The sequence below is a fragment of the Oncorhynchus nerka genome, linkage group LG24 (assembly GCF_034236695.1).
Source record: "Oncorhynchus nerka isolate Pitt River linkage group LG24, Oner_Uvic_2.0, whole genome shotgun sequence".
Lineage (NCBI taxonomy): Eukaryota > Metazoa > Chordata > Actinopteri > Salmoniformes > Salmonidae > Oncorhynchus > Oncorhynchus nerka.
The window spans coordinates 31644014-31666740 of NC_088419.1; the positions used below are offsets into that span (position 1 = coordinate 31644014).

A 22727-nucleotide genomic window follows, 5' to 3' on the forward strand; every position below is an offset into this window, starting at 1 on the left:
TATATACAAAAGTATATGGACACTCCTTCAAATTAGTGTATTCGGCTATTTCAGCCACACCCGTTGCTAACAGGTATCAAATCGAGCAAACAGCCATGCAAACTCCACAGACAAACACTGGTAGTTGAATGACCTTAATGAAGTGCTCAGTGACTTTAACGGGGCACCGTCATAGGATGCCACCTTTCTAACAAGTCCGTTTGTAAAATTTCTGCCCTGCTAGAGCTGCCCCGGTCAACTATAAGTGCTGTTATTGTGAAGTGGAAGCATCGAGGACCAACAAATAAATAAATAATAAAGCATAAGAGATCATTAAATGAAAAATACCCTTTTGTTAGATATTACATGGTCTCGATTACATAAAGATAAAATACTCTCTCAAGTGTATGTGTGTGTATGTGTGTGCCGGTGTATGTGTGGTTTGGGTGGGTAAGGCGGTGGGGGAGGAAGGGGGAGGGTACTTGATCCAGTTAGGGAAGAGGGGAAGCTCGGCTTAGGTGAGATAAAGGGGGGAGGAAAACTGGGAGGGGGAGGTGGAGAGGGATACGCTTGACTTGGGAGAGGGCGAAAAGAAGGATGTATCTATACTACAATGTAATTATGTTGATTTTTTCAGACTTGCAAACCTTCTGTAAAATGAATTAGTTCTGGCTCGATTAGGAGAGGACGTTGAGTCATTATTATTCATTTTTTTTCCATTATAGCTAAGATCTAATGGTGGTCATTGCTTAGAGTGGAGATGTGTTCTATCCGAGGGATTGGGACGGGGTAGCTGGGAGGGCAGACACGTTATGTGGTGCCTCTCAACTCATCTCACTCTGGCCTTTCGGTGCACCCACTCTCCAGGCCTTAAGTGGCAGGCCTTAAGTGGCAGGCCTACAGGACACCTGGAGATTACTATTCTCAACTACAAAAGACTACTTCTTTTTTTCTCAAAGTAAGAAAATCTATTCAAGAATTGACTACATTTGTCTTTCCAAAAATGCACTCAACAATATACTGGGTTAAAAAATCCATGACTTTAGTGATATCAGAAAATTATCCTGCATGATGTATAACTACACCAACAGAAAATACAATTAGTGACATATGGAGAATGAACAGAACACATCTTCAAGACCCGACATTTACTAAATATGCAAACAATTATTTTTTTACTTTACCATTACAAATGTAGACATAGAGGACAGAGAAAAACTGACCCCCGACATAATTTTGCATGCATACGTAAGGGTAATGATAATATATTCTGAGTTAGAAATAAAAATGAATGAAAAATAAATCACCAATTTAGAAAAGGCCCATAAAAAATATTTACAAGGTAAAGAAGAAAATACCATTTCTGAACTTAAGAAAGAATATAATCTTTTATTTGAAGAGAGCCAACAACTACAGGTTAAATTCATATAAAGCACACAATTGAATGGCAAATAAACCTGGTAAACTGTCACGTTCTGACCTTAGTTCTTTTCTTATATCGTTGTTTTAGTATGGTCAGGGTGTGAGTTGGGTGGGTTGTCTTTGTTCCTTTTTCTATGTGGTGTTTTTGTGTTTGGACTGGTATGGTTCTCAATCAGAGGCAGGTGTCGTTAGTTGTCTCTGATTGAGAATCATACTTAGGTAGCCTTTTCCCACCTGTGTGGTGTGGGTGATTGTTTTCTGTTGAGTGTTTGTATCTGCACCAGACAGAACTGTTTCGGTTTCGTTCACTTTGTTGTTTTTGTTCAGTGTTCATTTACTTTATTAAAAAGATGGACACTTACCACACTGCGCATTGGTCCTCACCTTCTTCCACCACCAACGGCCGTTACATAAACACCTCACAGCCCTCACAAAACGAATACACGTCAAACCAGTTATAATTTTAAAATATAAGGATACAAATGCTTTAATTAGAAACAACAATGCTTCTATGAAATTCTATATACTGTAAATCCGAATTAAACAACAGTTGGACTGATCCTACAACTGATCTTAGACTCAACAACCCTAAAGCAACTATCAGCAGACAAAAACAAATCACTAAAAATATAAATCAATCATAACAAAATATTAGACACTGTTAAAATATTCATGCAGAGAAAAAGACCAGGTATGGACAGCTTTCCCATGGAATTTTATTCAACATTCTGGGACAAAATGTTTGACAACACGTCACTCAATTCAGTGCTTCCTAATTCCATGTATCAAACAGAATGGCAAAGTTCTTACCAGACTTGATACATATTAATCAAATAGGGTTTATTAAAAATAGACACTTGCGAACAAATACAAGGACATGTTCAGTATAATACAATAAGCTAAAAAAACAGATGTAGATATATAAATAATGGCTGTTGATGCTGAAAAGGTTTTTGACCGTCTTGAATGGCCATTTCATTTCAAAACTTCAGAAGCCTTCAACTTTCCAGCTTTCAAATAATACATTTAATTAAAATATTATCTAAATATCCTAAAGCAAAAATATATACAAATAATACATGATCTGATTAACTTGCTTTAGAAAGGAGCACAAGACAGGGATGTCCTCTCTCCCCCCCTCCTGTCTGCACTTGCAATTAAACCGCTAGCAGAAAGAATTAGACAGGACACAAACATAACAGGTATCAGTATTGGTAAACATGAATATAAACTAAATGTATTTGCCGATGATCTCCTGATATACCTGACTAATATTGAAAACTCAATGCCCCCCTCAATATAAATATTACCAGAATACTCTAAAATCTCATAATATAAAATGTATTTGGGAAAAAACGTAAATAATGGCAATAGGAAAAATCACTCATTATCTAAAGCAATCCTTTAAGTGGATCACAACAAATATTTAAGATGTGAAATAAGTGAGAACAAACAACACATATATAAAGATAACTTTATTCCATTACTCAACAACATAAAAACAGATCTAATTAAATGAAACAATAGGAAATACAATTATTTTCATTACAGAATTCAAAAGCTATTTTGGACTGATCAATGTAGACATTTTCTAAATCATGAAACTTAAAAATGTTATATCACGAAATGTAGATCTGAAATCTTTTGAACATCAGAGCAATGTTGAGGGAATCCTATTTCAGTCAGAAAATAATACTCATATGATATGTGAGATATACAAAACCTTGCAAACCTATATTGGAACCAATATTTTAAAAATAAACTGATACTGGCTCAAGATCAAATCAAATCAAATGTATTTATATAGCCCTTCTTACATCAGCTGATATATCAAGTGCTGTACAGAAACCAGCCTAAAACCCCAAACAGCAAGCAATGCAGGTGTAGAAGCACGGTGGCTAGGAAAAACTCCCTAGAAAGGCCAAAATCTAGGAAGAAACCTAGAGAGGAACCAGGCTATGGTGGAGATTATAACAGAACATGGCCAAGATGTTCAAATGTTCATAAATGACCAGCATGGTCAAATAATAGTAATCACAGTGAACAGGCCAGGGTTCCATAGCCTCAGGCAGAACAGTCGAAACTGGAGCAGCAGCACAGCCAGGTGGACTGGGGACAACAAGGAGTCATCATGCCAGGTAGTCCTGAGGCATGGTCCTAGGGCTCAGGTCCTCCGAGATAGAGAAAGAGAGAATTAGAGAGAGCATACTTAAATTCACACAGGACACCGGATAAGACAGGAGAAATACTCCAGATATAACAGACTGACCCTAGCCCCCCGACATTTAAACTACTGCAGCATAAATACTGGAGGCTGAGACAGGAGGGGTTAGGAGACACTGTGGCCCCATCCGATGATGGAGGGAGTGATAGAACATAATTAACGAAATTACACTTAACGAAAATGTATGTTTAATCCAGTATAAACGAATGTACCGAATGTATTATACAAGAGACAAAATTCACAAATTCTATAGCACAAAGGCAGTTGAGTCAAGCAATGACTCAATAATTCATGGGAGTGCTATAAAGTCCAAAAGTTATGGGCGGAGTTAGAAAGTTGGCTATCAGAAGTGTTGCAATGTAAATTTTAATCCGTCTATCTGCATATTTCAAGACATGGCATGTGAGGTTGCGATGAGCTACCCAATGGGATGGACCATTCTTTTCTCTGCAATAAAAAAAAAACATTTACTTAACTGGAAATCAAATTATCCATCATTGTTAAGACAGTGGATGAATCAAATGCATTATTATTTCATATTGAAAAAAAGTGGGCTACTCTATGCTGTATGGCAGCAACAAGATGGGTGTGGAAACTGAGGGAACATGTATGATATCTTTAATGTTTGTTGAAATGTATGCATGACTGAGGTGGTGGTTTTTGTCTTTCATATTTTTTATGTTGGCTGGGTATTAAGTCCTAGCCAACCTCATGTCTAGTTTAGTGGATCCATGTCTGTGAAATGTTAAGTTGCCTATGTCTATAGTAAAAATAAATAAATAAATATTTTTATATTTGGTATAATAATAATTTGCAATGCTCGCGCACACAACGTGGCCGGACTGTGCCTTCCCCGTGGATTGCAATGGATTATTCTAGGCACGAATCAGACAGTTGCCGCGTGTGCAACTAAAAAAAATCTCAGCCGACCAACAGCCTATCGACCAAACAATCAACCAGTCGACTAAATAGGGTCAGCCCTGATTCAAACAGAACCTATTTCAAAGGAAACAAGCACTCATTGAGATCAGGTGTGGATAATTAGTGTGTGGGTCTAACACACTTGGCAAGATAGAGGATAGAGAGAGTTCTATTCATACTAAGAACAAAATGTATATGACAGTACCAGTCAAATGTTTGGACACACCTACTCATTCAAGGGTTTTTCTTTTTTTTTCATTTTCTAAATTGTAGAATAAAAGTGAAGACATCAAAAGTATGAAATAACACATATGGAATCATGTACTACACAAAAAGGTGTAGCCACCGTTTGCCTTGTTGAGTGCTTTGCACACTCTCAGCATTCTCTCAACCAGCTTCACCTGGAATACTTTTCCAACAGTCTTGATTGGGTTTAGATCGGGTTATTGTGGAGGCCAGGTCATCTTATGCAGCACTCCATCACTTTCCTTCTTGGTAAAATAGCCCTTACACAGACTGGAGGTGTTGGGTCATTGTCCTGTTGAAAAACATATGATAGTCCTACTAAGTGCAAACCAGGTGGGATGGTGTATCGCTGTAGAAGGTTGTGGTAGCCATGCTGCATAAATGTGCCTTGAATTCTAAATAAATCAGTGTTACCAGCAACGCACACCCCACACCATCATCCTTCCTCCTCCATGCTTCACAGTGTGAACCACACATGCGGAGATCATCCGTTCACTCTGCGTCTCAAAATGACACGGTGGTTGGAACCAATAATCTCAAATTTGGACTCATCAGACCAAAGGACAGATTTCCACCTGTCTAATGTCCATTGCTCGTGTTTCTTGGGTCAATCAAGTCTCTTCTTCTGATTGGTGTCCTTTAGTAGTGGTTTCTTTGCAGAAATTCGACCATGAAGGCCTGATTCACACAGTCTCCTCTGAACAGTTGATGTTGAGATGTGTCTGTTACTTGAAATCTGTGAAGCATTCATTTGGGCTGCAATCTGAGGTGCAGTTCACTCTAATGAACTTATCCTCTGCAGCAGAGGTAACTCTGGGTCTTCCTTTCCTGTTGCGGTCCTCATGAGAGCCAGTTTCATCATAGCGCTTGATGGTTTTTGGGACTGCACTTGAAGAAACTTTAAAAGTTCTTGAAATTGTCCATATTGACTGACCTTCATGTCTTAAAGTAATGATGGACTGTCATTTCTCTTTGCTTATTTGAGCTGTTCGTGTCATAATATGGACTTTGTCTTTTACCAAATAGGGCTGTCTTCTGCATACCCCCCCTACCTTGTTACAATACAACTGATTGGCTCAAATGCATTAAGAAGGAAAGAAGTTCCACAAATTAACTTTTAACAAAGCACATCTGTTATTTGAAATGCATTCCAGGTGACTATCTCATGAAGCTGGTTGAGAGAATGCCAAGAGTGTGCAAAGCTGTCATCAAGGCAAAGGGTGGCTACGTTGAGGAATCTCAAATATGAAATATATTTTGATTTGTTTAACACGTTTTTGGTTACTGCCTGATTCCATGTGTTATTTCATAGTTTGATGTCTTCACTATTATTCTACAATGTAGAAAATAGTAAAAATAAAGAAAAACCCTTGAATGAGTAGGTGTGTCCAAACTTTTGATTGGTACTGTATATGTTTTTAAATGATATTCTTAGAATGTTCTCTGAACTTTACAAAAATTTTCTTGTGTGTTTTTATAGAACGTTTTAACGTTCTCTGAACAATTTGAGAACATGACTTTAAATAGAATCATGAGAGAACCTGTAGGAAAGGTTATGCTGAAGTAATGACATTTCCACAGAAGAACATTGTTTCTTAAAGTTCTCTGAACTATTTGAGAACATTGTCAATGTCAAACCAGTGGGAGAATATTCCTAGAACATTATCAACATTTAAATTAAATGTAACCACATTTGAACTTTTAAGAAATGTTCAGTTAATGTAATGACATTTATTTCGTTAAGTTCCTTAAATGTGCTGAGAATGTTCCAAAGCTAAGCAACTATCCTGCATCCTTCCCTGAACAACCATGCTCTCATCAAGCTTTAAGAAAAATACGCTATACAGTGCATTCGGGAAGTATTCAGACCCCTTGACTTATTCCACATTTGTTACATTACAGCCTTATTCTAAATTGATTAAATTGGGGTTGTCCCTCATCAATCTACACACAATACCCCATATATATGGAGTATTGTATTATATTTTTTTGCAAATGTATTTAAAATAAAAAACGGAAATAATACATTTACATACGTATTCAGACTCTTTCCTCAGTACTTTGTTGAAGCATGTTTGGTAGCGATTAAAGCCTCGAGGCTTCTTAGGTATGATGCTACAAGCTTGGCACACCTGTCTTTGGGGAGTTTCTCCCATTCTTCTCTGAAGATCCTCTCGAACTCTGTCAGGTTGGATAGGGAGCGTCGCTGCTCAGCTATTCTCAAGTCTTTCCAGAGATGTTCGATTGGGTTCAATTCAGGGCTCTGACTGGGCCACTAAAGGACATTGAGATTTGTCCCAAAGCCACTCCTGCATTGTCTTAGCTGTGTGCTTAGGGTTGTTGTCCCGTTGGAAGGTGAACCTTTGCCCCAGTCTGAAGTCCTGAGCACTCTGGAGCAGGTTTTTGTTACGAATCTCTCTGTACTTTGCTCCATTCATCTTTGCCTCGATCCTGACTAGTCTCCCAGTCCCTTCCACTGAAAAACCTCCCCACAACATGATGCTGCCACCACAATGCTTCACTGTAGGGATGGAGCCAGGTGTCCTCCAGACGTAACACTTGGCATTCAGGCCAAAGAGTTCAATCTTGGCTTCATCAGACCAGAGAATCTTGTTTCTCAAGGTCTGCGAGTTCTTTAGGTGCCGTTTGGCAAACGCCAAGCGGCCTGTCATGTGCCTTTTACTGAGGAGTGGCTTTTGGCTGGCCACTCTACCATAAAGGCCTGATTGGTGGAGTGCTATGGAGATGGAGCGTCTGCTAAATGACTTAAATGTAAAATGTATGGTTGTCCTTCTGAAAAGTTATCCCATCTCCATAGAGGAACTCTAGAGCTTGATCAAGGTGACCACCGGGTTCTTGACCAAGCCCCTTCTCCCCCAATTGCTCAGTTTGGCCAGGCAGCCAGCTTTAGGAAGAGTCTTGGTGGTTCCAAACTTCTTCCATTTAAAAATGATGGAGGCCACTGTGTTCTTGGGGACTTTCAATGTTGCAGAATTTGTTGGGGTACCCTGACATGCACTGTCAACCGTGGGACCATATATAGACAGGTGTGTGCCTTTCCAGATCATGTCCAATCAACTGAATTTACCCCAGTCAAGTTGTAGAAACATATCAAGGATGATCAATGGAAACAGGATGCACCTGAGCTCAATTTTGAGTCTCATTGCAAAGGGTCTGAATACTTATGTAAATAAGTTATTTCTGATTTTTATTTGTAATACATTTACAAACCTGTTTTCGCTTTGTCATTATTGGGTATTGTTAGATTGATGAGGAAAAAAACAAATCAATTTTAAAATAAGGCTGTATCATAACAAAATTATAAAAGTCTCAAGGGGTCTGAATACTTTCCGAATGCACTGATCTAAGTAATACTGTATATAATCAAAGCATCACTAAGGGCAGCACAGAAACCCAGAGTCAAAAAGGGTCCAGAGATGGAGAAAAAGAGGATGGAGACTATTTCATTATATGTACGCCCATCAGATATATATTACTCAATGTCCTATCACAGATGTCACGTCTGTGAATTGTTGGATATTTCAGTAGGCCAGTAACCAGAGCTTTGCTGTTTTGGACCTAATAACGGACAAGGACAAATTTGGTGGGAGTGAGCTGGCAACTGGAGGGTTGCTGGAATCAGAGTTTCAGGTGCCACCTTCTGCCTTTTGCCCTTGAGCAAGTAATTGAACTACCTAATCTGCTCCAGGGGCACTGTTCTGCGGCTGACCCATACTGCTTTCAGCCTCCTGGTGTGCGTGTGTTTGGCGGGGTCATGGGAGGCATAGCTCTGCGAATCTTGACTGCACAAAATCTATTATTAGGCAGGGAATACCATTTGTAGATCAGTGATTCTACACCTCACTTTGCTCAAAATGATCCTCTCCAATGGACTCAAAACTTGTAGCAAAAAAAGTGTCAATTAGGGGCAGTTAAATGGGAGAGTCAATGGGGCGGCAGGTAGCCTAGTGGTTAGAGCTTTGGGCCAGTGGACGAAAGGTTGCTTGATTGAATCCCCGAGTTGACAAGGTAAAAATCTGTCGTTCTGCCCCTGAACAAGGCAATCAACCCACTGTTCCCCGGTTGGCTGTCATAAGAATGTGTTCTTAACTGACTTGCCTAGTTGAATAAAGTTACAAAAAAACAACCATGGAAGTGTGCTGCATTCATGACCAAGTGGGAATTTATCACATACGACTGGGACAAATCCCCATGAACAGCCCTCCAACTGGTAATTAGTAGTGAGAAACTCGTCTGTTTTTCCTGAGCAATGTTCCCTCTAATCTGCGGGAACGCAACTCCCCGGGACTGCCGCACAAAATAAATATCAACCTGCACGAGATTGAACTACTTCACTCAACTGTCTAGAGTTTTCCCCTTTAGTGAACACACTACATTTCCCTTTACTGTGGGAATTGTGATGGAATCAATCAATATTATCCACTTTCAATGCAACATACCGAAACAGAACAAACTATGCAAGATTTTGTTCGCAGAACTAACTATGCAAGAGCAGGATTCTTTTACATTGACACTCAAGACTCAGACCGTACTCTACACAGACCAGTGCAGAAAAAACAATCAGAGCTGCAGTAGGACTATATGCAAATAGGCCATTGCCATATATGGATCTGTGCCATTCACGTTGAACTGGACTATGTTTACAGCATGAGCGGTCATGATTAGATACGCTTGTTTTGAGATCAAAGCGAGAGCTGCATGTAGCCAAGTGTGCACATTTGTTCTTATCCTTTGTACATTTCTAGACATTTTTCACAAGTGAGTATGAAAACAGCTTTTTTGTCTAAAATGGGCAATGTTGTATTTTTAAAAAGGCTCGAAGAAGCTAAATAGCCAATAGACAGAGGGTAGCATGATTTTGTCTGATTCTCTGTAATAATGGTATGGGAATAATAATGAATTTTATTTTGTAAAGTGGTTTCTTGCATCAAACAACAGTGGTCCTTTATATCTCAGTTTCGTAGAGCATGGGGCTTGTAATGCCAGGGTAGTGTGTTCAATTCCCGGGACCACCCATACATAAAATGTATGTATTGGGTCCGATCCTTAAGAGGTTTTAAAATGTTACGGTATGCTTTTTCTCCATAGGTTTTGATGCTAAGCCACTCTGGTCAGCCTACGTTATGATCAAATAGCCACAGTACCTTACTTGACCACGGTCTAATACTGTAACTTAAAGCGAATACAGCCTCAGTGTTCGCAGTAAACCGCCGCTGGAAGTTGCACAGCATTTTCACAATGTTCAAGTTTGTGCTCAGAAGACCTGAAATTTGCTCAGTGCCAGAAAAAAATAGAGGGAACATGGATCCTGAGTTCCCACTTCTCCCACATGGTGACCTCTGACGTCGCCTACTAAGGAAATGACCTCGATAACATCAGTTAAGCAGTTAAATGCAACAACAAAACATTATTTATAAAAATAAATCTATTAATGTTTGTTTTTTCATTATAATTTCTTTACAAGAATGATAGCTGTACTTTTAGTTACGGTTTACGCAGATTGTTGGCCATTAGCCAATCAACGTTTCTCAAATAGTTTTCCCAGGATACGTCCTGGCAGGCTTTTTTTGACTCTTGGTAGGCCATCATTGTTTTGTTTCTGGACAGGGCCTGGGCATCACGGCAACTCACTCACTCACTCACTAATTTACTTACTTACTTACCTTTACACGTAATGGACAGCTATTAATAGGTTAATTAATAGACAATAGATTAATAGAATGGATTTAGAACTCTTATTTTGTAAGGGACATTAAGTATTTTTGGGGTTTATATGCAAAAAGCAATTTTTCAGTAGATTTGTTTTATATACAAGAAAGAAAAGAAGTGTTTTCTCGTTTCTGATTGCGCCGATTTAATGCAGAAACAATTTATCCCAACGTACCCTTGGCAGCCACTGTCTTTTGATCTTTCTCTCTCCCACAGTTAGTCTCTAAAGCGACTAAGTAAAAACGTGGCAGTTTAATCCATTTGAAGTAGCAGGGGGGGCTGAATGTATTGTTTCCCGGGAGGCTCCCTGGTTGATGAGAAGTAACATGCAATGGCAGAACATGTAGCGATGCTAAAAGACCATGAAGGTATAACCAGGGACAAGCACTGCTCTATTTTTTACCTCTATTACAGTTTTTTTTTCAATTCTTTACACACTAAAACTGGCCCATGAGGCACAATGCCTGTAACTCATTTAGCAGAACCATACACCAAATCTGCAATACTACTGGCACATGTTTTGCTTTACACTCAGATTGCAATTCTATACCAAATATTTGACCAAACACAACACACAATTCTCTACCTTTGGCATATAACCTTCACAGCTAAAATATCTTGTGTGCAAATGAAAAGCAACACTCTTCAACAAGCTAAGTTCAATTACCAATTGATCACTTTCACTCTTCACATGTGCAAACGTTAAATGCGTAAATGTTCACTTTGCAATCACACCCTTGGTATGGATAAAAAGGCCACAGGGGAGTACTTCTGTATTTCGAGAACAATGGAAGCAAAATTGGCAGAGAGAGATCGAGCTGGAGGTGGAGGTGCGGGTGGAGGTGGAGGTAGGGGTGGAGGTAGGGGTAGAGATGGAGGTGGAGGTAGAGGTGGAGGAAGACCAAGAAATTCAGGCGACCGTAGTGGACCATGTCGTCAACCATGGTTTGACCTTGAGAGAGGTTGGGCAGAGAGTGCAGTCCGATCTGAGCCGCTTCACCGTAGCGTCCATCATCTGGACGTTCCAAAATGATAATAGTACTGCAGACATTGGACCTATCTACTACTTTTACTACTTGACAGTAGAACAACGTGAAGCACAGTAAAGACGGTAGATTCCAATACATAATGTAAGGGGAAACAAAGTCCATGTTTCATGTACTGTATGTATGAAATTGAGAGCTATATTACTTTGTAACATGTTTATCTTTTATACTGTATTACTGTAGTGTTCACTGTACTGTATGCTATGCTATTTTGTTGTTGTGGAACTGAAAGACGATCACCACTTGGAGGTAGAACGTGTCTATTTACAGACTAACAGGAGGCTGCCACTGTGCAAATGCCATAAGACTGCGAGAAATCCAACAACAGATTATTCAAAACCCTGCCATTTTCCAACCATAGCCTGCATCCTTAAGAAACACCATCTCCGAATGAAGCAAATCTACAGAGTCCCATTTGAAAGGAATTCCCAAAGAGTGAAGGATAAATGGTACAAATATGTGCAAGTAAGTATTGTACGAGTATTACACTCTTGAAACATTGCCAGTGAACTTTACTATACAGCAATTACAGTATTCATTGTCATTTCAGAATTTCATGGATTTGGATGCAAGTCCCATGCCCCAGGAAATCAAATTCATAGATGAGTCTGGATTCAATTTGGCGAAGACGAGGAGTAGAGGAAGGAACATCATTGGTCAACGTGCCATCATTGAGGTACCTGGCCAGTGCAGGGGAAATGTCACCATATGTACAACTATGAGCCACAATATGGTCCTCCATCGCCATGCCACCCTTGTGATCATACAACACTGCCCATCTCCTTCATTTCCTGAACACCTTACACAACAATCTTTTTCTATCGGGATGCTCAGGTCTACAACTGGTTCCGTGACCATCCTAGGATTACAATTATCTATCACCCACCATATTCCCCATTTCTCAACCCCATTGACGAGTTGTTTTCAGCATGGCAGCGGTAGGCGTATGATCGCAAACCCCATGAACATATGGCCCTTCTCCAGGCAATGGAGGAGGCCTATGGTGGCATTCCAGCAGAGTCCTGTCAGGGGTGGATGTGTAATGCCAGAAGATATTTCCCCCGCTATCTGGCCAAGGAGAATATCACCTGTGATGTTGATGAAAATCTGTGGACGGACCAAAACAACAGACATGACTGATTTTGTATTTGTTTCTTGACTTATGATTTAGATTTGACAGTTTCTTTATCTATTCCATACGATTGATCTAACATGCAGTACAGTAGTACAAATAGGACTATTTTTCTTCCTTTACATATGCAAAATATATTTACTGTATGTTTACATTTTTACTGTATGTGTGCTTACAGTTTCCTGTTTGACATGTTGAAATATAAAACATACATTTTTGCATTTCTATTCCTTTCTTGTATCACAACAAAATCGTAGTCTTTACAGTGAAACAGGTTCTGATAGTAGTGTTTTGAATATGTCACATTAGTGTGATCTGGGTTTCACTAAGTTAGATTCATTTGATGTGTGTGCCTTATTTGTATGCAGAGTTTAATTTTGAGCAGGGAGTACATGATTTTGATTCATGTGTTTTATTTTGCAAGATATCTGTGGGGTTTGGGGCTAACTGTTTCGTGTTGAGAGTTTTGAGTACCTGAGATGTAGTTTCAGCAAATGTGTGTTAACAATTGGTAAAAAAGTGCCTGAAGGTTCCACAAAGATGATGTGTGTTGGCAAGAGCAGTTACAATGACCGTAGTTTGGGCAATAGCCTCTGTTTATTAACTTACATCAGAGTTTCAGATGCCACCTTCTGCCGTTTGTGCCCTTGAGCAAGGGAGGGTTTGGCCGGCAGGGATGTTCCTGTCCCATTGCGCACTAGCGACTCATGTGGCGAGTCAGGCACAATGCACGCTGACATGGTCGCCAGGTATTCCACGCTTCCTCCGATACATTGGTGCGGCTGGCTTCCGGGTTAAGCGGGCGTTGTGTCAAGAAGCAGTGCGGCTTGGCTGGGTTGTGTTTCGGAGGACGCACGGCTCTCGACCTTTGCAGCGATGGAACGGGACTGTAACTACCAATTGGATACCACATAATTGGGGAGAAAAGGGGGTAATAAAAGAAATGATGATCCTCTACAACTGACTTGGAAGTAGTAGGAAAAAAGGTATTTGTCAATTAGGGGAAGTTAATTTGGAGAATCAATGAAATCAACCATGGAAGTATATAGAAAAATAATAGGAAATCCAAGATCAGAATTTTTGTTTCTGGACACGGCCTGGGTATCACAGCAGCTCACTCACTTATATTGGCACTGTGGCACGGTATGGACAGATAGTAATAGATTAATTAATAGACAATAGATTAATAGAATGGATTTAGAACTCCTATTTTGTAAGGGACAGGAAATGTTGCCTGTGCATTTGTCCAATGACAGGCATTCTACATTTAACACCAACCCACATGTGAAAATCTAAATATCAAGTATTTGGGGGGTTTGTATGCAAAAACAAAAATGTTTCCGTTTTTCAATGTCTATCCAAGAAAAACGAAGTCCCCCCCCTGCTGTTCTCTCACTCCTGATTGCCTCGATTTAATGCAGAAAACAAATGATCCCAACTTACACCTGGCAGCCACTATCTTTTGATCTTTCTCTCCTCCACTCTCAGTCTCTAAAGCTACTACACTCTTAGAGGATAAGGTGCTATTTAAAACCATAAAGGGTTCTTCTGTTGGCCCCATAGGAAAACCCTTTGAAGAACCCTTTTTGGTTCCAGGTAGAACCATTGTAGCTTCCATGTAGAACCCTTTCTCCAGAGTAGATAACAAGCGGTATGTGCTGCTCTATTTTTACCTCTATTGAGTGCCTGAAGGTCCCACCAAGATAGTCCAGTGTTGCCTGAACTGACAGTGAGAAAAACATTACTTTGAGTAGTAGCCTCTGTGTATTAACTTAAATGATAGATAAAGAAACGAGACCTAACACAAATTTAAAAAATAAATCCCTCATAATGAGATGCCTCAGGTTCTATTGTGGTATTATCAAATACAATAATCCCAAATTGTTCCTAGAGAAGGTGCTCTTATCCTCGTTAATATAAAGAGTAGAAAGCCAAGGAGCAACTATGTGCCCACTCTAGTTTGTGAAGCTGGTTTGGTTATGCCTGCCTGGGTTATCAGTAAGAGGACTGAAAAATGTATTAACACCATCAAATTAATACTGTATGTAATCAAAGCATCATTAAGGGCAGCACAGAAACCCAGAGTCAAAAGGGTCCAGAGATGGAGAGAAGGGGGCGAAGACGATTTTATTACATGTATGTCTATCAGATATGCATTACCCAATAGCCTATCACAGATGTCACGTTGGGAGTCATCAGACGTTGCTGATGTCATATTAAATATGCCACTAGGTGTCAGTCTTTCATTGTTTAAACTCAAGGTGTTACCATTGTGTATATAACAAAATATATATGTGACAATCTCAACAGTTATTAGATCAAATGATCTATCATTTGCTATGATTGTATTTTCATTTTACTTCAGGTGCATCAGCAATGTGAGCATTATTATGAGATGTTTACTAGCAGATTTACAACAATATTGACAGTGCACTATACGGTGATTGGAAATTACAGATCTGCTACATCTGTAACTATCATAGATGTGCATTTTTGATTTTTTTTTCTCTCAATACAATTTGGTGTCCGTCTGTAATGTCGCTAGACGTTAGTACTGAAAAATCTATAAACTTAAGTCTTATTTTGTTAACAGTGATTTGTTTTTCCTCTAGGTCTATGCAGCACAAGTTTATGCCTCTTCAGGTTTATATGTTAGCTTTAATTTGCAAGTAATGGCAAAACTGTATATAGTGAACATGCAATCAGTAACACTGCTCAGTTCAGTATGTGCATGAGTTGTTTTGGTGCTCCGTTTAGTTGCTAGTTGTCGACATATTTATCACAATTGTAATGTTTTGTGTTCATCCCATTAAATTATAGCATTATATTTTTAATTGTATGGTGGTTGGAAAAACATGCCCTGCCAGAAGCGTAGTATATGCAAGACAGTATACTTGTGATTGAGGCATGTTCTGATTCACCAGCCTGTCCTTACGCATAGATCTCTCTTCCTCTCGCAATATCTCTGCAGATAATCTTCCGAAAGATCGCCGATGTGAAGAAGGAGGAAGAAGAGCGCCGGCAGCAGAAGAATGAAGTAATGCTCTCTATTCCTATTGACCACCCGGTTCGCAAGCTCTTCCAGAAGTTCAAGCAGCAGAAAGAGATTCGCATGCCAATCCAAGCTCAGCCTGACCTGGAGCGCAACCGGCTTCAGGTTGACCACCACCACCCCCTTACCAATCTCCCACACCAACAGTGTCAGACTCACCCCTTGCAGCACCAAAATGGCTCCCCGATGCAGAATGGGGCACCTGGCACAGGTGGAGGGACTACAAGCGGTGGCTCCAGTGTAGTTACTGTCTCCCAGATCACCCCGTTGCAGAGTTCACTGGCCTATGTCCACACTGGGGAGCCCATTCACACTGGTTGTCACGAGGTCAAGGAGCTGAAGCCCAGTGTGGTGGACCAGAACTGCCTGAGGGTCACCAGTCTGGTACGGCCCAGGGGTGGAGGTGGTGGTCAAGGCTGGATGAGGTTTAAGAATGCTACAGTGGCGGTGCCACTGGCCCCCGATGAACCTGAAGGGCCACAGCAGAAAGAAGAGGAGGAATGGGGTGATGTGTCCCAATCCTCAGAACAGTTGACTGATGACAGCAAGAGCCAGGAGGCAGAAGGTGGGGAGAGCAGCAGCGGGGGTGGCGTCAGCAGCACAGGAGAGGGGGCGACGAGAAGAGCGCACTCCACAAGACAGACTCCTGCGACAGTGGCATTACCAAGAGTGATCTTCGGATCGACAGGGCAGGGGACGCACCAAGCCCCTATGAGCGGAGTCCAGTGGGGAGAAGTCCTTTTGACCACAGCCTCGGGGTTGGGAGTGTGGGTGTGCTTGGCCACCCCTTCCAACCCATGTCTGAACAGGTGCTGCTCCAGTCCACTCTCCAGGAGGCCAAGCTGGAGCTGAAGGGAGATATCCAGATGCTGAGTGGCCGTTTATCAACACTTGAAGCCCAAGTTAGTGAGATCCTCAGATTGCTGTCTGAGAAGAGGAGGCTCTCACTGCCGCAGACCTCTACCCCCAAGGCTAAGATCAAATGCCAGGACATCTTCACCGTGTCAAGACCTGTCACACCGGACATTGAGAGAGACAATGGACCTTTTTGAATGACAAAAAAACATTGATGTATTTATTTGCGCCAACTTCCGTGCCCAATCTTTTTCTTTAATGGACAAGTTGAGGAAACTGGACACAGAATTTAGGTGGGAAATTGTTTTAGTGTAAATAACCATTTGCATGTCCAGCTGGATTCTGGCCTGCCAAAGACATTTTAAAGAAACCTTTGGATTGCAATTGCTTGTACATTTATGCAGTTGACTGCATGCATAAATGATTTTAAGATACAGATTTTTCACTGTACAGTATCTTCAGTACAGTAGCACAGGGATTTAACAGTTTTTGACTTTGTTGATGTTCTTTCACATTGAGTCTGCTCTTCCCAGGTCCAGTCTATAGACCTTCTATACTGAGCACAAACAGCTAAGCAGTAAAACGATTTGTAAGAGCTTGGGTCACATAAACAAACATGTTACCGAAGAAAACTTCCCTCATTTAGCAACTTCCCTCATTTAGGTTAATCATGGTTAATCTTTAGTTAGCATTTGAATTGGAAATTAAAGATTTCCATTTTGTTGACTTATTTTTGTGTTGGCAGCCCTGGATTTAAGGGTTGTTGTGATCACCCCATACAGAAGCAATCTGTCAATATAATAATGAACAATCTGACAATAAGAATCAGACAGAAGGCCCCCTAGTAGTTCAGAAGGTTGTAAATCACTGATTCATATCCTGATCAATTAGTAAGTCAGAATGTTGTAAATCACTGATTCATATCGTGATCCACTAGTAGGTCAGAAGATTGAAAATCACTGATTCATATTGTGATTGCAAAGTGCAATGCTTAGAGTAGTCAATAATAATCTTGTAGACTTCCTGGTTACACAACTTTATAAGATCTAAAGCTGTTTTATTATGGGGCGGCAGGGTAGCCTAGTGGTTAGAGTGTTGGACTAGTAACCGGAAGGTTGCAAGTTCAAACCCCCGAGCTGACAAATCTGTCATTCTGCCCCTGAACAGGCAGTTAACCCACTGTTCCTAGGCCGTCATTGAAAATAAGAATTTGTTCTTAACTGACTTACCTGGTTAAATATAAATATTGTTCAACCTGATTGACAGAAGGTTGGTTACCAGTGTGGGCCCAACACAAAGAAATGCTTGATACACAGGTATAGTCTAACACTACACACCTGTATTGATAAGATCTAAAGCTGTTTTAATTGATCAAATATTCAGTACATCAATGACATGAAAACAGGCCCTGTTTAGGCAAATAGCCTCTGTGACTGTCTAATTGACAGAATCCGAATCACCTTTATTCGCAAAAAAATACTTTTTGCTGTGGAAAACTCGATCCAAAGATTAAGGCAGAGATGATTTAATGATATAATAGAACAATATTTAATCAAACAGCTGCAGGGGAGATGTATCTCTGATTTCACAGGGAAGAACTCAAAGAGTAAATGGTTCCATGTCCATTATATAGTGGGAGGTGATAATACAATCATAATGTTAAGCAACAGTTATTTTATACAAGCAACATTCTTTTAGGATGTAGACATAACAGGAGTCTATGAAAGGCATAACATCACAGTCCGACACAGAACATATCCATTGAGAAGTTACAACAGCTCACCCTAAATTCTGCCACCACAATTTGCAACAGGGATCTGAAATTGGTGCTGCCACAATAAACAGAATATATAGGCAGATAAACAGGATATACAGGCAGACAAACAGAATATACTGTATGTACGTACACTATGAACAATGAAGCTAAAAACTACAGACTACACTATAAAAACTACAAGCACATTATAACTATGCATGTAGAGATGAATCAAAAACCCGACCTAAGGTAAGTCTTCATGAGATAATGATTAGCACAAATGTATTCTAAATGTGATATTATTGCGTGATTACATCTGTGCCTTAGTTTCTCAATGACCACCTCCAGTACAACATGATTTAGTTATGCTTATAGACCAAATGGTAGTGTTGAGAAGTTACTAAGCTGTTTAATGCAGAGGTTTTTAATGCAAAGTGATTTCAACCATACACTCCCCTTAGTTTTTCGTTATACTAAAAATGTTTCATACAAAAATGTTAATTCCAATTTTACAAAGATACAAAACTGTTTGTGGATTATGCTTGCATAGAGAGGACTTTCATGCATGTGCTTGAGATTTATTTTCCCAGATGGAAATTAATGGAAGCATCCTCATTGTTTACCATATCATATTGTTAGCTACCACTTTGTGTAGAGAGTTACCATGTCCACAACTGATTGAATGCATTTTGGAAAGTTGACATATCTACAGAAATTGCCTTGATAAGACACCTTATATAACAAACACGAACACAGAGCCGACACTATATAAAGACTATGTAAGCATGACTAGGCCAGATTCAAGATGCTGATTCAGTCCGCACACACATTTATTGTTTGTGTTTGCAAAAATGTACAACTTTAATTAAAATCAGAATGACTTTGTTTTATCTTGTCTAATTACATGAATTAAAATGTTTTTAGCTGTTGCACAGGAACAATGTGATTTCTGCAGAATAAGTGTGATAGAATTCCCGACTATGGGTCATTCAGTGTGAATATAACGCTGAGAGTCGGGAAGCAAGTTCAGGGAGTGAGTGTTTTAATAAAATAATCAGAACAAGAAACACTACAGCACACAGACATGAAACTGAAACAGAAACAATCACGCCTGGGGAAGGAACCAAAGGGAGTGACATATATAGGGAAGGTAATCAGGGAAGTGATAGAGTCCAGGTGAGCGTAACGATGGTGACAGTTGTGTGCCATAATGAGCAGCCTGGTGACCTAGAGGCCAGAGAGGGAGCACAAGTGACAGAGAAACTGGAACAAGAATATACCATTGGGTTTTGGATATTTCTGAAATTTAAAAGGTACTTTGGAGGAAAACATTTTGGCATATTTGACATTTGTTTGCTGAAGGATTATTGAGAAATTATTTTTGTTGGGACATTTGGTCTTATCACGGCCTCATTTAAGACACATTTAGTCTGTGTTGGTGTCATCTGAACCTTAACCATGTGCTCTGAAATATGAGCAAGCACAATAATATTTCAAACAAAATGTTTGATTTGAGCCAGTTTTAGCTAATTAGACTTCTCTAGGATGTTGTTTCAACCAAACCATTTAGAAATATGTTAGCTGGTCATATAGCAATGTCCAGAATCTGACTTTTGGAGAATGTAGCAATGCTAGTGGAAACAGTTTGTATCAGTTCCCAATGGGCACAGACATCTTATCAACATCTGGTTGAGGTTTCAACTAATGTGAATTCAATGTGAAATCAACAAAAATGTTGCCATGTCATTGGATTTCGGTTAAAAGTTGGATGAAAAAAGAAAAAAAAGAAATGGCCATATGTTGATGATTCTTTGCAAATCAGTTTTCCATGTTGAGTCAATGTCATCATAGATGTTTTTGGTAGAAATAGTATGGAAACAATCTTGATTCAACCAGTTTTGTCCAGTGGGTTAATGGGAATGGGGTATACCTAGCCAGTTGTTCAACTGAATGTATTCAACTGAAATGTGTCTTCCGCGGGTTAACAGTGCATTCAAAATCAGCTAACTCTGATACAATCCATTTCCACTAGCATGCTCATGGATTTCAGTTTGTATTGAATGCCATGTTCCTGTAATAAAACTTGAACTTGATTGTTACCTTTCCAAAAAATAAAGTACTGTGAGACTCCTAAGACAGCTCTACAGGGAGACAGGACAGACAGCTGATTGTCCTCGCAGTGGCAGACCACGTGTAACAACACCTGCACAGGATCGGTACATCCGAACATCACACCTGCGGGACAGGTACAGGATGGCAACAACAGCTGCCCGAGTTACACTAGGAACGCACAATCCCTCCATCAGTGCTCATAATGTCCGCAATAGGTTGAGAGGCTGGACTGAGGGCTTAGGCCTGTTGTAAGACAGGTCCTCACCAGACATTACCGGCAACAACGTCGCCTATGGGCACAAACCCACCGTCGCTGGACCAGACAGGACTGACAAAATGTGCTCTTCACTGACAAGTCGCGGTTTTGTCTCACCAGGAGTGATGGTCGGATTCACGTTTATCGTTGAAGGAATGAGTGTTACACCGAGGACTGTACTCTGGAGCGAAATGGAGGTGGAGGGTCCGTCATTGTCTGGGGCGGTGTGTCACAGCATCATCGGACTGAGCTTGTTGTCATTGTAGGCAATCTCAACGCTGTGTGTTACAGGGAAGACATTCTCCTCCCTCATGTCGTACCCTTCTTGCAGGCTCATCCTGACATGACCCTCCAGCATGACAATGCCACCAGCCATACTGCTTGTTCTGTGAGTGATTTCCTGCAAGACAGGAATGTCAGTGTTCTGCCATGGCCAGCGAAGAGCCCGGATCTCAATCCCATTAAGCACGTCTGGGACCTGTTGGGTGGGGGCTAGGGCCATTCCCCCCAGAAATGTCCAGGAACTTGCATGTGCCTTGGTGGAAGAGTGGGGTAACATCTCACAGCAAGAACTGGAAAATCTGGTGCAGTCCACGAGGAGGAGATGCACTGCAGTACTTAATGAAGCTGGTGGCCACACAAGATACTGACTGTTACTTTTGATTTTGATCCCCCTTTGTTCAGGGATACATTATTCCATTTCTTTTAGTCACATGTCTGTGGAACTCGTTCAGATTATGTCTCAGTTGTTGAATCTTATGTTCATACAAATATTTACACATGTTAAGTTTGATGAAAATAAACGCAGTTGACAGTGAGAGGACGTTTCTTTTTTTGCTGACCTACTGAAGGCTTGGTTTTGATTCAAATAAAATGGAAAACAAGCAACTGTTACAGGAAAACAACTTACATTTTTCTAAATACGAGGGTCACCGGCATCATCACATCTGTCGACCCATGAAAAACCTAGACATCCAAAATAATAATAGGAGCTGGCTAAAATAAGGTAGAATCAGTGGTGATTTTAGCATGTAAATCTTGGTGGGGCAAACTCCCCAAAAATGGTTTAGATTCATGCCAGTCTCAACAGCAGTCCCAGCACCATACCACTGCCACACCTGGCTATAGGCGGAGCGTTGTCTGGCAGTGAAACATTCAGCCTAATTTACCTCCTTTAAAAAAAAACATAGCTGATATGGCTGACTTGCTTAGACAAATGTGGTTTCTACTGCCATTTGAGATGTACAAACTATGGCATAACGGGATGATGAGTGGATAAGAGGCAATCTGTAATTTCGATTAAGACATTAATGAGCGAGTTCGGACGGACGTAGTCAATATAACTATTTGTTCAGCACTTTTGGAATGTACAACGACACAATTCAGAACATGGGCCGCTCTTGCAGTATTCTCCCTGTACAGCAGCTCTTCGCAAGCACAGCGCTGTTTATGACTTCAAGCCTATCAGCCTAATGGCTGGTGTAACCAATGTGACATGGCTAGCTAGTTAGCTGGGTGTGCGCTAATACTGTTTCAAACGTCACTCTTTAGATTTGGAGTAGTTATTCCCCTTGCGCTGCAAGGACCGCGGCTTTTGTGGAGCGATGAGTAACGATGCTTCGAGTGTGGCTGTTGTCGATGTGTTCTTGGTTCGAGCCCAGGTAGGGGCGAGTCAAAGGTATATGAAATACAAATGGTATAGAGAGAAATAGTCCTATAAATACTATATTAACTACAACCTAAAACCTCTTACCTTGGAGTGTTGAAGTCTCATGTTAAAAGGAACCACCAACTTTCATATGTTCTCATGTTCTGAGCAAGGAACTTAAACGTTAGCATTTTTACATACCACACATTTTTACATGGCACATATTACTTTCTTCTCCAACACTTTGTTTTTGCATTATTTAAACCAAATTGAACATGTTTCATTATTTATTTGAGGCTAAATTGATTTTTATTCATGTTTTATATTAAGTTAAAATAAGTGTTAATT

At 40.3% G+C, this 22727-nt stretch overlaps 1 protein-coding gene across 1 annotated transcript in view; it reads left to right on the plus strand.

The window, feature by feature from the left end:
* The window catches only part of LOC115107856 (potassium voltage-gated channel subfamily H member 5-like), a 90339-nt gene extending 73535 nt beyond the window's left edge, over window positions 1-16804 (plus strand). The window contains exons 11-13 of the mRNA XM_065008487.1: window positions 11329-11523; window positions 15672-16421; window positions 16562-16804. Of these exons, the coding sequence (XP_064864559.1) occupies window positions 11329-11523; window positions 15672-16421; window positions 16562-16804 (1188 nt within the window). The remainder of the gene's footprint in view (window positions 1-11328; window positions 11524-15671; window positions 16422-16561) is intronic.
* Window positions 16805-22727: the final 5923 nt, after the last annotated feature.